Raw genomic sequence first — 13,146 nt, 5'->3', positions numbered from 1 at the left:
CCCACAAGCTGCTAGCTTGACAGCTGTGAGTGCTAACAATAGCCATGTTCATTGTTGACGTTCATAATGATAATTTCGGGGGAGTGGCTTTGGAGGGAGGCCTGAAGGGACGGACTGACTTTTGGAGCTAGTGCTGCTAGCTACTTTCATTGGAAAAGAGTTGGCAACACTGAGCTGGGTTTTTCGGTTGGTTAATTTTTTTAAATCCAGCGTACTCTCACTAGTTTCTCAGCATTACCGACCCTAGCTTTCATTTTTGGTTTGCTCCCCTCCTCCTGTCTTTCTGTAATGGGAACTCAAACTGCTTGCTGTATTGTAATATAACTATTATCACCTTCTTTTCACTGGTGACATTTCCGTTTGAGGTTAGCAGTTGAAAGCAGCAGGTTCTCTCACAAAGCAACAGTCCAAAGAGGAGTTCTCCATCATTTGTGTACATTCACTTACTCCAGTCATACATGCTGCCTCTGAACTTACATTGATCTCCAATTCATTTTACTTTATAGCAACATAGTTTATAGATGATGTTAAAATGTATTTGACCACAAGGATGTGCACCCTTAAAGATTTCAGATTGAGTCAATTATCTCTCTCCAGTCTACTGAATACAGTACTTGAATCAGTTTTGGAGTGATTCTTCGGTGGATATCAGAAATCTATAGAGGCATGAGATCACGGCTAATTACACCAGACTGTCAATTGTTTTGCACTTTAATGTTTACATGAAAAATGTCTGGAATTATATCTGTATTCCGGGCCATCTCTACGGAAGCCCTGGGAGGCAAGTGAGAAAAAAAAAAATCTGGTCATCCATTTCCATCCATAAGGCTGATCTAAATTGGTTTCCCTCCCATGTTCATCACTTAAGAATAGGTGGGAAAAAAATGGTTTGTTTAATCGTTCTCAGTTGTTGTTTTTTTATTTCCATCAATGAAAACAGGTGAAAAAAAAGCTTGACCGGCATCATCTTTATAAAAAAATGTTTTGCCACGTGACATCGTTTTCTTCTCCAGCCACAGGAGGCTGAAGTGCACTACTACTTCATGTACTAAATTGACTAAAAGCATTCAAGTTTTCTTCCAGGTGAGTTTTACATAACATTTACATTTACATAACTTGCTAACACACAATATATGTCCTCTGTGCATGGAGAAATATAAAAAGAAATCTGGAAAAAAAAACATGAATGCTTTTAGTCCTATTTAGAACATGGGGGTAGTGGTGCACTTCAGCCTCTTGTGGCCAAAATGAGTATTACAACAACAAACACAAAAAAAATCACCTGCCAAAACTTTTTTTCTTGGAAAAATTATATTGGCAAACCTTTTCCACCTGTTCTTCAGTCACAAAGACAGGAGAGAAAACAATTTAGTGGATCACCAGAACTTTTTTTTCCTCAATTGCCTCTAAGGGTTTCTGTAGATCTCTCATTAAAACTGAAAATGACTGGACGGGTATGGAGACACTTGATATCCACCATAGGCTTTTTTAACAGCAGACAGTTTGACTTGTCATAATAAGAAAAGCACAGGTGTTACTAATAACATTAACCATGACTCTGTTCTCTTCAAGTGTCCCAGGAAGCCACGCCAGTGTGACAGCATGAACAAAACCAGGACCCTGAAACTGAAGCAGCTAAATGCTATTCCGCCATCATTCGTTTTATTATTAACACCTGTGCTTTTCCTACTGTGATATTTGAAAAAGGGTTCATTAGGTTGCGAGTCGCTGTTGCTACTGTGCTTCCAGAAAAAGGCAGACCTGGCCATGAGTTTGTGGAGCTCCTGCTTATGCTGTTGGTCCTCGGCTGCGATGGCGTGCTGAGCTTGCTGCTGCATCCCTTGCACAAAGTGCTGCATGTGCTGGAAGGCATCAATCTGGAGAGATAGAAAACAAATACCAACAGCAGGTAAAGACTCTGTGTGTCAGTGAGAGAAATATGCTTCTCTGTGGTGTTTTGGTGCTTTCTGAAATCACTTTGAATTAAATACAAGCATGTGATTGGTGACGAACAGTGAACAGACGGTGCTACGTTGACTAGCACACTTGTCACACTCAATATTTATCTGCCCAACAACAATAGACATTCTTTTCTGTTCATATCAGTATTTTGCTGGACTCACCAGGGAAAAATCCTCTGCTGTCATGGTTACACTGTTTTTATTACTCGAACTTACATCACAGTTAGGACGACTGTGACAAGGTGTCTGATCGGAACAAAGTAGAGGCAGCCTGTACTACATGCCATGCAGCTTGCACAGATCTGGGATGTCGTCCACAGTGGAGAAAATGAGGGACGGATATACTGCGAGACGAGATCCAGATGGCATATTTGCCATGGCCAGCATTTTTATATCTTTTTCACATGAAGTTCTAGAAAAGTTCACACGTATGATTAACTTTAAAAAGATATATCAGTAAACAGAGTGCTGCAGGGATGACGTACTTTTGTAGGCCAATCAGGAAGTTAGAATCACACTGGTTCCCTCAACTAAAAGTCCAATAGGATTTTTCCATCGGGTTTTGTATTATTACAGAAAATAAGCTCGGTGGCAAACAAACGTTTTTGTGATACTTACACGTTTTGTTCAGCAAAATAATCTCCACAAATGAACATCTCTTTTTCTTTGAGATTATTTTTTAGGGCTTTTATTGCCTTTATTAACCCTGGCCACTGCCAAAGGACTCAGCCTACACGGGGCGCACGCTCTACCGGGTGAGATAGCTGTCCCCCATGAATAAACTTTTATGATTTTTTGAAGCGTAAATGGAATTGCTAGAAGTAAAAAGCTAAAGTTAGGCTATGAACAAACTACACCAAGGCTGCATGACTTCACGTCACCACCACTAAGCTAAAGGCGGACTAGTTTTTCGCCGTGAAGGTGTTTAGTAGTCTCAAATTCACGAGAGGGATATTTACTGACGTATTTTAAAATATCTTCAGCTTGTGTTAACCACAGACCTTATTTCAGGCATCTAACTAAAGACCCATTCAAAAAACCCATTGACTTCCAGACGAGGGAACTGGTAGTGCTAAAATGCTAACTCATTTCTGGGTTTAGGGACTCATTCCTGTAGCACTCTATTCATTTGAAACATGACTGAAGAATTTGTCTGTATCAGAACTGTTCTGGCTCCGATTTGTAAGTCCTTTACCTCCAATCCATTATTCCTGATACAGTAGATGACCCACTTTGCATGGTTTTCACTCAGTAGCACCCCACTCATGGCAAGTGTGATGAGGGAATAGTGGATGCGTCCTTTCCAGCTCTGTCTGTCTGTCTGTCTGTCTGTGTGTGTGTGTGTGTGTGTGTGCGTGTGTGTATGTGTGTGTGTTCATATATTCTGATTTGTCTGCCGAGCAGTGCAGCTGGCCCGAGCAACAGCAACACTTTCGCTCACACTTACCTAAGTCCCCTCATGAGACATGCACTCTGGAACCACAAACACTATTCAACACCTGGCAATAAATGTAGGTGTGTTTATGTGTGTTTGGGGGTGTATAAACTGTATGTGAGTGCACGGTAGACGAATGGCACAAGGCAGAGCAGTTCAATCCCAGGCTGCTCTGGTGAAACCTGCAGTATAATGTTGGGTCACTACTGCTGGTAGGTGGAAGCTTGGCGGATGTTCTTGTGCTGGATGCTAAGCAACAGAAAGCACAAATCGTTCCGAACAAAACACTAACGTTTATTATTAAGTGATGCTTACTTCATCCACTGTTGCCATGGATACAAAAGATCAATAACAACATTAGCCTGAATGTAACAGTTGTGTTGGTTTTACCGATCGATTGAGGCTTTTTTAAGGGAAGATTCAAACCTTGCAGAAGTAACACAAGACTGAGCTACATTTGAAAGAACCTACAGGATTCAAAATAATTCATGTAAATTCAAACAAACAATATTTGTGAGTGGCTGCAATTCCTGAAATACTGTAACTCTGTCAGGTCGGTCAAATCAGAAGTACAATTGCAATCCTCCGTAATCGCAACACTTCCCAATATAACATTTTTACAATCTAGAGCCCAGCCGTATAGTATGTATGTTGGGTATTATCCCCAAAAAACTGCAGATCCATGGTTTCGGTAAATTGTGGTGCCGACTGGCTGTGATAACAGGATGCAGAATTATTGTGAGACAATGGAAACCGGTCACATTCTCATAATTCGATCACTGGATCGAGCTAATGTCCAATACAGCAGGTTACCAACGAGTCATACTCCGAAAAGTCAACTGATAAAGTTAATTGTCAATACTGTATATATATATACATAACTTTGTTTATTTATTTATTTCACTCTTCAAAGATATACTGATGAACTACCTTTGTGTACTGTACTGCTGCTTAGTATCAATATAGTTTGTATCATTTATTTAGCCATGGAGATATAGAGTGCGGTAGGTTCCTGGGGAAGTGTATATGTGCTTGTTCTTGATTTAACCATCAATAACATAATAGCTAACTTGACAGTCTTTTTTTTTTTTTTCAAGCTCAGTCATTTTTAATAATCACAAAACACCCCCTCGGAGATCCTGGTGGGACTGATTAATTAAGCTCAACTATACAATGACTAGGCTGCTGGCAATTTCAATTTTTACTTTTTACAGATGTAGTTAGTTGGTGTTAATGTTTCTCAGGCTGTTTCCCTCACAATGGTAAATTAATTTGCTGTTTATGTCATTAGTGTTCCAGTAATTTAAACCCTCCCTTTCTGGCATATTTGAAACTCCGATTGTTTCCTCATGTTGCACTAAAAACTTCCAAATGACTCTTTAAAAGCTGACATGTTGCCTTTTGCTGTTTACCCTGAAAGGGCAGTCTCTGTACTTTTGTCACATGATGACATGATGACATATATATATATACAGTATATGACTAATAGAAAAGCAACAAACAAAAATAATAAACTCAACACAATGCGTTTGTTTGCTCCTACCTTGCGGGCACTCTTCCACATGTACTTCATATAGGCGTAGGTGACGTGCGGGTGGGCTGTGGGCAGCGGGTGATCAAGTTGCTTGGAGGGGTCCACCCCCAGAAGGAGCACCAGGGTCTTATGAGCCAGGGCCTGGAGGGATGAAGAGGGCAACAGAGTCAAAGGGAGGAAATTAATCTCCAGAAAGTTTGCAGTTTAGTAACAACCCAGAAGGTGTTAACCTCTTAACACAATGCTATTCTGTTTTTCAGAGGTTGTTTTGGGCAGAGTTTTCAAGCTAGAGTGAAGATACAGGTATCATATGAAACTAGAAAGCCTAAGCATTGTTACCATGTTAGCTTGTCAGGAAGAACGCTAAATAACCCTGAGGTCCCTAAACATTCTTGGAATTGCATAAATTGGGCTTAATTGTAAAGCTGAGACTTTTGTGGATCGAATGAGCCCAAATGTATTCATGTGTGATGATGTTAGTCTCCATAGTAGCCATTTCTTATAGTGAGACCATTTTTTAAAAATTTGACCTCACTGTATAAAATGACCTGTGGTGACCTCTCGGATAATCACAGCCTCGTGAAACTTTACAGCTTTTCTACCCCTGAACATCACCCCATCTCCCACCCCTACCCCTCTAAAAAAAGAGGGCGGAATGGTAAGGAGTTAAGGGACCCCGAGACAGTACAAGCTTGAAAAGAAAAGGTCAGTGCATGACTAAGTGCTTAAGATTGTGTGAATAAAGAAAATATTAAAAGACAAACGGAGACAGAAAGTCTTAGTGGGGTCATTCTTTCCAACCTCTTATAATCACATTTCCTGCTATATTTGACGTTGGCTAATCACATCTTGTTTTTAAGTGACATCACAGTTAGGGATTCTGGCATTCTGTGTGTGTGTGTGTGTGTGTGTGTGTGTGTGTGTGTGTGTGTGTGTGTGTGTGTGTGTGTGTGTGTGTGTGTGTGCGCTTAAATCCAACAAGAGTGTGTAGAAAGAAAAATTGGCCGATTGTCTGCCATTCCGTGCAATCAATTGGAACAACAGTGAGGTAAAGGAAGGAAAATTGCACCACTTTAATGGTGCAGATATGCAGTCTCAGGTTTCTAAACAGTGTGATTGAGGGTGCTGTGTTACTTTCATCAGCGCCAACTTAAAACAGGTTGAAATGAATTTCATGGCTGAAGTTCATGGCTGCACTTAACTTCGTCAGAGCTCCACTTCCCTTTTCCGTTTGACAAGACTGATTTAAATCAGCTCGGATGTATTCCTCCTGAATGTTATTGGATTAGAATTAATTATCAGGGGGTCCGATCAGTGAATACTGAGGAACTTTGTACAGGTATGTCAATGTACTGACCAGGCGCCCGCTCTTGCCGCAGAGGCTGGCGTACTTCAACCAGGTCCTCATGTCCTCGTGGGGGCTGATGACGAGCGATCGGACCATCAGGATCCTTTGCCAGTCCTCTACGATACACTGACAACCCTGGAGGGAAAAAAACACACACAAAAATCATAAGAAACAGACGGGTAAACGCTTTACCCTTTTGTTACTCCCTTCAAAGGGAGGAACCTACTCGTTAAACTCAAAGAGAATGAAGACACATGAGAGAGGGGCACAGTTGAAACCCAGGGGGGGCTACTATTACTACCAACGGTCCCTGTCTTAAACATGTCCACACGTGAGCCTGGTTCACGTGCCAGAAAACCCCCACAAACACAAGTCTGTATTCATACATTTGTAAGTACCATTACCTGACTTTCTCTATTATATATTCTCTCAACCTTAACCTCATTCATCATTATGATAGAACTCAGTGCTGCAGGGGAAGGAACAGTAGAGTAATACAGCAACAAGATTATTTATGACACATCTACAGGGGGTAGACAATATAATATAAACACTTCATGAAAAAGGACTCTGATGTAACCTGATTATAATTACATACACACTGCTACAAGGATGGCTCATATTAAGCTGCATGGCAACTAGCAGCAACAAATGAGATCTTCAAATCAGTACACCAACAACACAACTGACATTTTCAAAGCCAATACAACCCATCTTTGTGTCTGAAGTGGTGATATACTTACTTCATAGTTGAAGTCCTTTTCATTAAAAGGGACTGTATGTAAGTTTTTACTTTTATTGCCAATGTGTGAACAGGTTGTAACCTAACCTAAAAACTGAGACCTTCCGCAACTTTCTGGGTTTCCTCTATCAGACTGTAGACTGCTTTTAATGTGACGAACGCGGGCTGCTTTTTTCCGGGAAAATCCAACGGATGTGACGTTATGCATGCTTGCAATGCCTTTACTCTTTTCAGCTCTGCTTCATGGCTAACAGTGTGCAACAATAGCTAACGTTCTGTTAGAAATGGAGTCCGCCAACGCCAACAAACGACCAGCCCCCACCACAACTCAGACTCCAACACAAACTCCACGGAAGCACAAAAAAAACAAAGTTATATCTAGTGAAGGCCGTCTTGTAAAACAGGAATGTTACCAACGTCGGGCGAGAACGAGTGTTGTGGGAGTGTGTGTGCATGTGGGAAGTGAGTGGTGAAGCAAGAGAGAGAGAGAGAGAGCGGCAGCGAGTGTGTGAGAAAACGAGCGAGCAGCGGAGCGTGAGAGAGTTAGCTCTGAGAAGTGAAACTAGGGTGTCTCCCCCTGTGCTTTCTGACCAAGTTAACACTAGGATCAACATCGGCTGGGCCTTTAATTCACTTTGTTTGGTGAGCTAACATTACTGCCATGCATGTGAAATATAAAGTGATATTGTTGTTTTACCTAGCTAATGTTGCTAACGTTAATCAACATGATGCCTGTCAATCATGTTCAGTCTCGTGTGTGTGTCGCCTCACTGTTTTGACCAATGCTTACTCGCGTCTATGTAGTACGAGCACAAACGCAAGCAACAGGCCGCTGACTGTCGGTGACTAAACAGCCACAGGTGTCACTGTTCACAAGCAATTTCTGATTCTTACAGAGAAACCCTTTAAGTGTTAACTTTATCTGAAACTTTTTGCTGTATTCCTTAGATGGCAAAAGTATGTTGGGACCAGGCTTTCAGTAAGCCGTTAAATACTACAGTTTCTGAAGTAGGCTTAACATGATGGGATAAGGGGCTGAGTGCAGGTAGAATCTGGCAGAAGCTACGTTCAGTGATTAGAAGTTTAGTCTGAGTTTAACTGCGAGAGATTACTGACATCATTCTGCCAAGAAGCTATAAAGAAAGTGCCAAATTATCCAGTTCAAAGAACTTGATTGAAAAGAACAGCTGTGTATCATTGGGGGCGTCATGGTGAACCGGCGGTCTAAGACAGGTACCATGTAACCGCAATGTCCCTGGTTGGAATCCAGCTGTGGATCGTTGTTACATGACTAACAAACAAACAAAACATGTGTGTATCGTTGGTATACCAAATACCAAACCCACGGCCTCAGTCTATGAGTAAGAACATTATGGTTAATCTTCTGCCACACTTCATTCATGAGTGACTGACTGTTATATTGTCAAAGAGGCTGGAGGATGGGTTGAACACACAATATGTCATTTTCTGCCGCAAGGTGTGGCTCAATCAAAACAGTAACAATTGAAGGAGTTAGGTGAAGTTGTGAAGTAGCGTGGGATCATGATGGACGTTTTCACCACCGTTGTCGTCATTGCAGTTAAATTCTCCCAGTTAGGATTCCTTTAGTGTTCATTGTTCAGGAATCTTTTACCAGGAGCCGAATTATCCGCAGAGGTCTCTGCCTCTCCAAAACAAACAGATCCTGTGATTAAAACCTGTTAAAATACTAAGTAAATCAATTTCACGTAAAAATCTGTGTTTCTCCAATGCTGTTCAGTGGACAAAGGACGTCCTGGAGGGGCTGTGAGCCGAGCTGCCACTAACATTTTGCTCTCTAATAAGTTCAGATCCAGACATTCAGGAGGTTTTTACCAGGAGCCGAATTATCCGCAGGAGGTCTCCTCCTCTCCAAAATAAATGGACCTGGTGATTAAAACCAGTAAAAACACTGAGCAAAGCAGTTTCACGTTAAAAATCTGTGTTTGGCGGACAAAGGACGTCTCGGAGGGACTACAAGCCAAGCCGCCTCTAACGTTTGCAGAGCTTGTTTTCTCTGATAACTTAGGATCCAGACGTCTGATTACTAAAATCCTTCGTCTAGTTAAAATATAGAGGTAAAAACTACCAATATCTAAAAAGTGTATCGTAAAAATGTGGCTTAAAACTAGATAAAATGTAAATTTATGACAGCTTCTGGCAGACAACCACAATGCTGATGCATGCGCAATCAAAGGGGATATGACGCCATTGACAGGCGACCAAATGAAATAGACCGTGATTAAAATGACAGATTTTCCCTGGGTATAAAAAATTGTTGGAAATTTGGGATAATGTCAGAACAGAACTTAACAAAATGAAACATTTGAATGCAGAAAAGTTACATATTATACCTTTAATATATGGAATAGGTCCAATAAAAATGTGTGTGTAAAGGAGCACAGGGAACATTAGTGAAGGAAGAGTAGTAGTCAGACCCCATGTGAACTCAACTTTTTCTAAGAGGAAAGTTAAAAAAATGTCTCACGATTTGCATTAGTGGAAGCTGAACACCAGGAAGAGAGCAGGGAACAAAAGGAAATTTAAAGTGGATCGAAGTTCACAAACTCACTCTGACACATTTACCCATAAGCGGTGGGGTGCGGTGTTTTCATACGCTCTGTGCCGTACCTTTAATCCTTTGATGAGAGAGAGAGATTCACTGGTATAGAAAGAAAGGAGCGGGACAGTGACTCCCGGACAGATGTGGGAGGTCAGCCTCTAATAAATCACTATAGAGAGAAGAAACGTGTCAGGCATCGCAGACCCAGCTCTGGTGCCATTATGGGCCCTGTCTGTTTGTTCAAGAAGACCCCTCTTGATCCTAAATACCTCCTCCAACCAACCTCCATCTGTTATGAATGGAAAAAGCCAGCATGTTCAAGAGTATCTTCATTTTACTGCACAGGGGTTGGAGTGTGTGTGTAACGGTTTCCATTCACCGGTCAAGCTAATTTTATAGAAACGTTTGAAACGTCACAAGTAAATTAGAAAGAGTTGGGGGCATTTCTAACAGCTGAGTAATTTCATTTTGCATTTTTGTCTTTGACAAGTTCTTGATACTCAAGAATGTTAAGCCTTTATTCAAAGCCAAAACCAAAACAATATACTTCCAAATACTATAATGTACCAAACTTTGCACAAATTGTCTCTTTCATCGTCCCCAAATGTATTATTTTGTGACAAATGCTTTTTCAGTGTAATGCAAAAGCATTAGTTATGAAATGCAAATGATGGACACATTTTTGAAGATCATCAATTTGGCTGGCATAAACTCTAGGGCTGTCAGGGTTAACGCCATAATGCATTGACGCAAATTGTATTTAACGCCACTAATTTCTTTAACGAATTAACGCAACCTGCGATTTTTAGGTTGTAGCAAGCTCAGTTTTAAAGCTAGAGTGAAACTATGAAATATAGTAGAAACATTCTAAAGAATGGAATCATTGGTACCAAGCATGTAGCTTGTTGTGAAGGAGGTTAAATTACGCTCCAAACTTGCGCTAAAACTGGCATGGCCATTTTCAAAGGCGTCCCTTGACTTCTGACCTCAAGATATGTGAATGTAAATGGGTTCTATGGGTACCCACAAGTCTCCCCTTTACAGACATGCCCACTTTATGATAATCACATGCAGTTTGGGGCAAGTCATAGTCAAGTCAGCACACTGACACACCTAACCCTAACCCAGACTGTTGGACTTGAGTTTGCCATGTTATGATTTGAGCATATTTTTTTATGCTACATGCAGTACCTGTGAGGGTTTCTGGGACAATATTTGTCATTCTTTTGTGTTATTAATTGATTTCAAATAATAAATATATACATACATTTGCATAAAGCAAGCATATTTGTCCCCTCCCACGTTGATAGGAGTTTTAAATACTTGACAAACCTCTCTTTAAGGTACATTTTGAACATATAAAAAATGTGTGATTAAAGCTGCAGTAGGCAGTTTATTTTTGGCATCATTGGGGAAAAAATCCCATAATAACCTTTCAGCATATTGTAATTCAAGTGTTCTGAGAGAAAACTAGACTTCTGCTCCTCTTCATGGCTCTGTTTTCAGGCTTTTAAAAAATCTAGCCCTTGACGGGAGACTTTGACCAATCACAGGTCATTTCATTAAGAGGGCGTTCCTATTGGCTGTGCTCCGGTCATGTGACTGGAACGTGGCGTTCCTTCCCCAGATTTCACAATGGCGTCAGCGTCACAAACTTTCTCATTTTACAGCTAAACAGTTCACTACAAGATGAATCTAAAAACATTTGAGGCGAGAAATAGGCATTAACGTAACAGAATATTGATTCATATTTGATCAGCGCTGCCTAGTTTGACCGTTTGGTTGGAGTTCGCGAGTGATTGACAGCCGGCTCTCATAGACGGCAGCTGGACAGCAGATCTCAGATCAGCTCTGACTGCTTGTTTTCCTCCGGTATGTGAAATCTTGCAGATGCCGTTAGGAGCACCGGAGGACACCGGAGTCACATGATTTTTTTCAGGTTACCTGTTTCATGTACTACTGTCATGATATAGCGACCGTTTTATAAAGATGACTTTTTTTAATCATATTTGCTCCAATCTCGCCTACTTCAGCTTTAAATTGTGATTAATCACGATTAACTATGGACAATCATGCAATTAATTGCGATTAAATATTTTGATCGATTGACAGCCCTAATAAATCCACATCCACATTCATGCTCCACATCTGTTGCTAAAAAAAAACAGCAATCTCTCTGATTGGTCTCCTTGTTTGGTTTTATGAATAAAACATTTCATTCCTGTTTTTTTATGCTGTAAAAATGAGCCAGAGACATTTAAAAAAAAAAATCTTCTTGTCACTATCTCACCTGTATTATTAGTTGTCATTTTTCATGCAGTCAAAGCTAGTGCTGTCTTTGTTTTGGATCGTTTCCAGCATTATCTCCCTCGCTGTGACCTCTTGATGGGGGCAGACCTCTGGACGCAGTAAGTGTTCTGGTATTTGCACTCTCTGACCTCTGGGCAGGCACATGCAGTCTCAGACAAATACAATCTTCCTAGGCTGCAGCGAAGGTAAAGGATGACGCAGGGTTTTTGGGATTTTCCAAGATGTCAGTAACATCTGAGCAGGAAATGAGGGACGGGAATGCCAGCAGGGACGGAGAATAAGCAGCAATATAAATGCTGTATTAAACTGAGCAGCATGGATGCCATGGTATCAGGAGTGGTGCATCGCAGATTATCAGTTTTTCTGCCCGACTTAAATTCTTCCCTCAACATGCACATACACGACTGAGGCCTTTCAAATAATTGTGTTTTGATTCAGCTGTAAAAAGGCCAACATGGAAAAGATGAGCTTGGACAGCATTATCTTAGATCGGATGGCATTTTATCTCAAATTGCAATAACTTGGCGGGCGGTACAATTTTCCCCCGACCGCTTGTGGATTTGTGGTTCTTCCACACGACCTGCTGTCTCATTTAACAGCATGTAAAACACTGTAATTCACAATTAATAATGATAATAATAGTAATCATAATCAGTCCCGGGAAGCAGGAAGAGTTTGGATGGGATTTTCTGAATATTCCTACAATTGTCATTTCATGCTGGCTATGGCAACCAAGGGCTCTGTTTCATCAAATATGATCTTCATTTCTAGTAGGTGTTTTTGGGGAGGTCACTTATATTTACTGAGTAGGATAAACTTAAGCTCGTGATTTCCATTTACTGTATGTTCCAACTCTAACCTATGGTCATGACCTTCAGTTAATGTCCAAAACGATCCGAGCACTAGGGGTGTGAGAAAATATTAAATATTGCAATATTATGTTTTGTGTTACTGTTATCAATTCTCAAAAACACCATACATTTTTAATTAATGGTTTTCATGCAAAGATTAACTCAGTCAATACTTTATTTCATTTGCAAAGCGATGCGCCCTCTCAGTGTATGAGCCCTCTCACAGTAGTGCTATGATGTTGGATGTTACAGGGACTGTGATAAATGCAGATCCCACTGTTCTAATTGCATTACAAAAGTAAACTTTATTTACTCAGATTTAATGCATATGGTGGTGTGTTCTTTATACTACAACCGTTTTCCTAAAATTAGATCAAAATAAAA

The 13,146-nt window shown here is 40.7% G+C and overlaps 1 protein-coding gene across 4 annotated transcripts in view; it reads right to left on the bottom strand.

The window, feature by feature from the left end:
* The window catches only part of mtor (mechanistic target of rapamycin kinase), a 130,166-nt gene that overhangs the window by 26,506 nt on the left and 90,514 nt on the right, over positions 1–13,146 (bottom strand). For 2 of the 4 annotated variants that reach the window (XM_074642846.1, XM_074642847.1), the window contains exons 35-38: positions 6,288–6,413; positions 6,134–6,200; positions 4,940–5,073; positions 1,762–1,877 (exon numbers count right to left, since the gene is read on the bottom strand). In XM_074642846.1, the coding sequence (XP_074498947.1) occupies positions 1,762–1,877; positions 4,940–5,073; positions 6,134–6,200; positions 6,288–6,413 (443 nt within the window). The remainder of the gene's footprint in view (positions 1–1,761; positions 1,878–4,939; positions 5,074–6,133; positions 6,201–6,287; positions 6,414–13,146) is intronic. The other 2 variants (XM_074642848.1, XM_074642850.1) reach the window with 1 other exon arrangement.

The sequence above is a fragment of the Sebastes fasciatus genome, chromosome 8 (genome assembly GCF_043250625.1).
Source record: "Sebastes fasciatus isolate fSebFas1 chromosome 8, fSebFas1.pri, whole genome shotgun sequence".
NCBI lineage: Eukaryota > Metazoa > Chordata > Actinopteri > Perciformes > Sebastidae > Sebastes > Sebastes fasciatus.
This window is presented reverse-complemented; position numbering and strand designations above follow the sequence as displayed.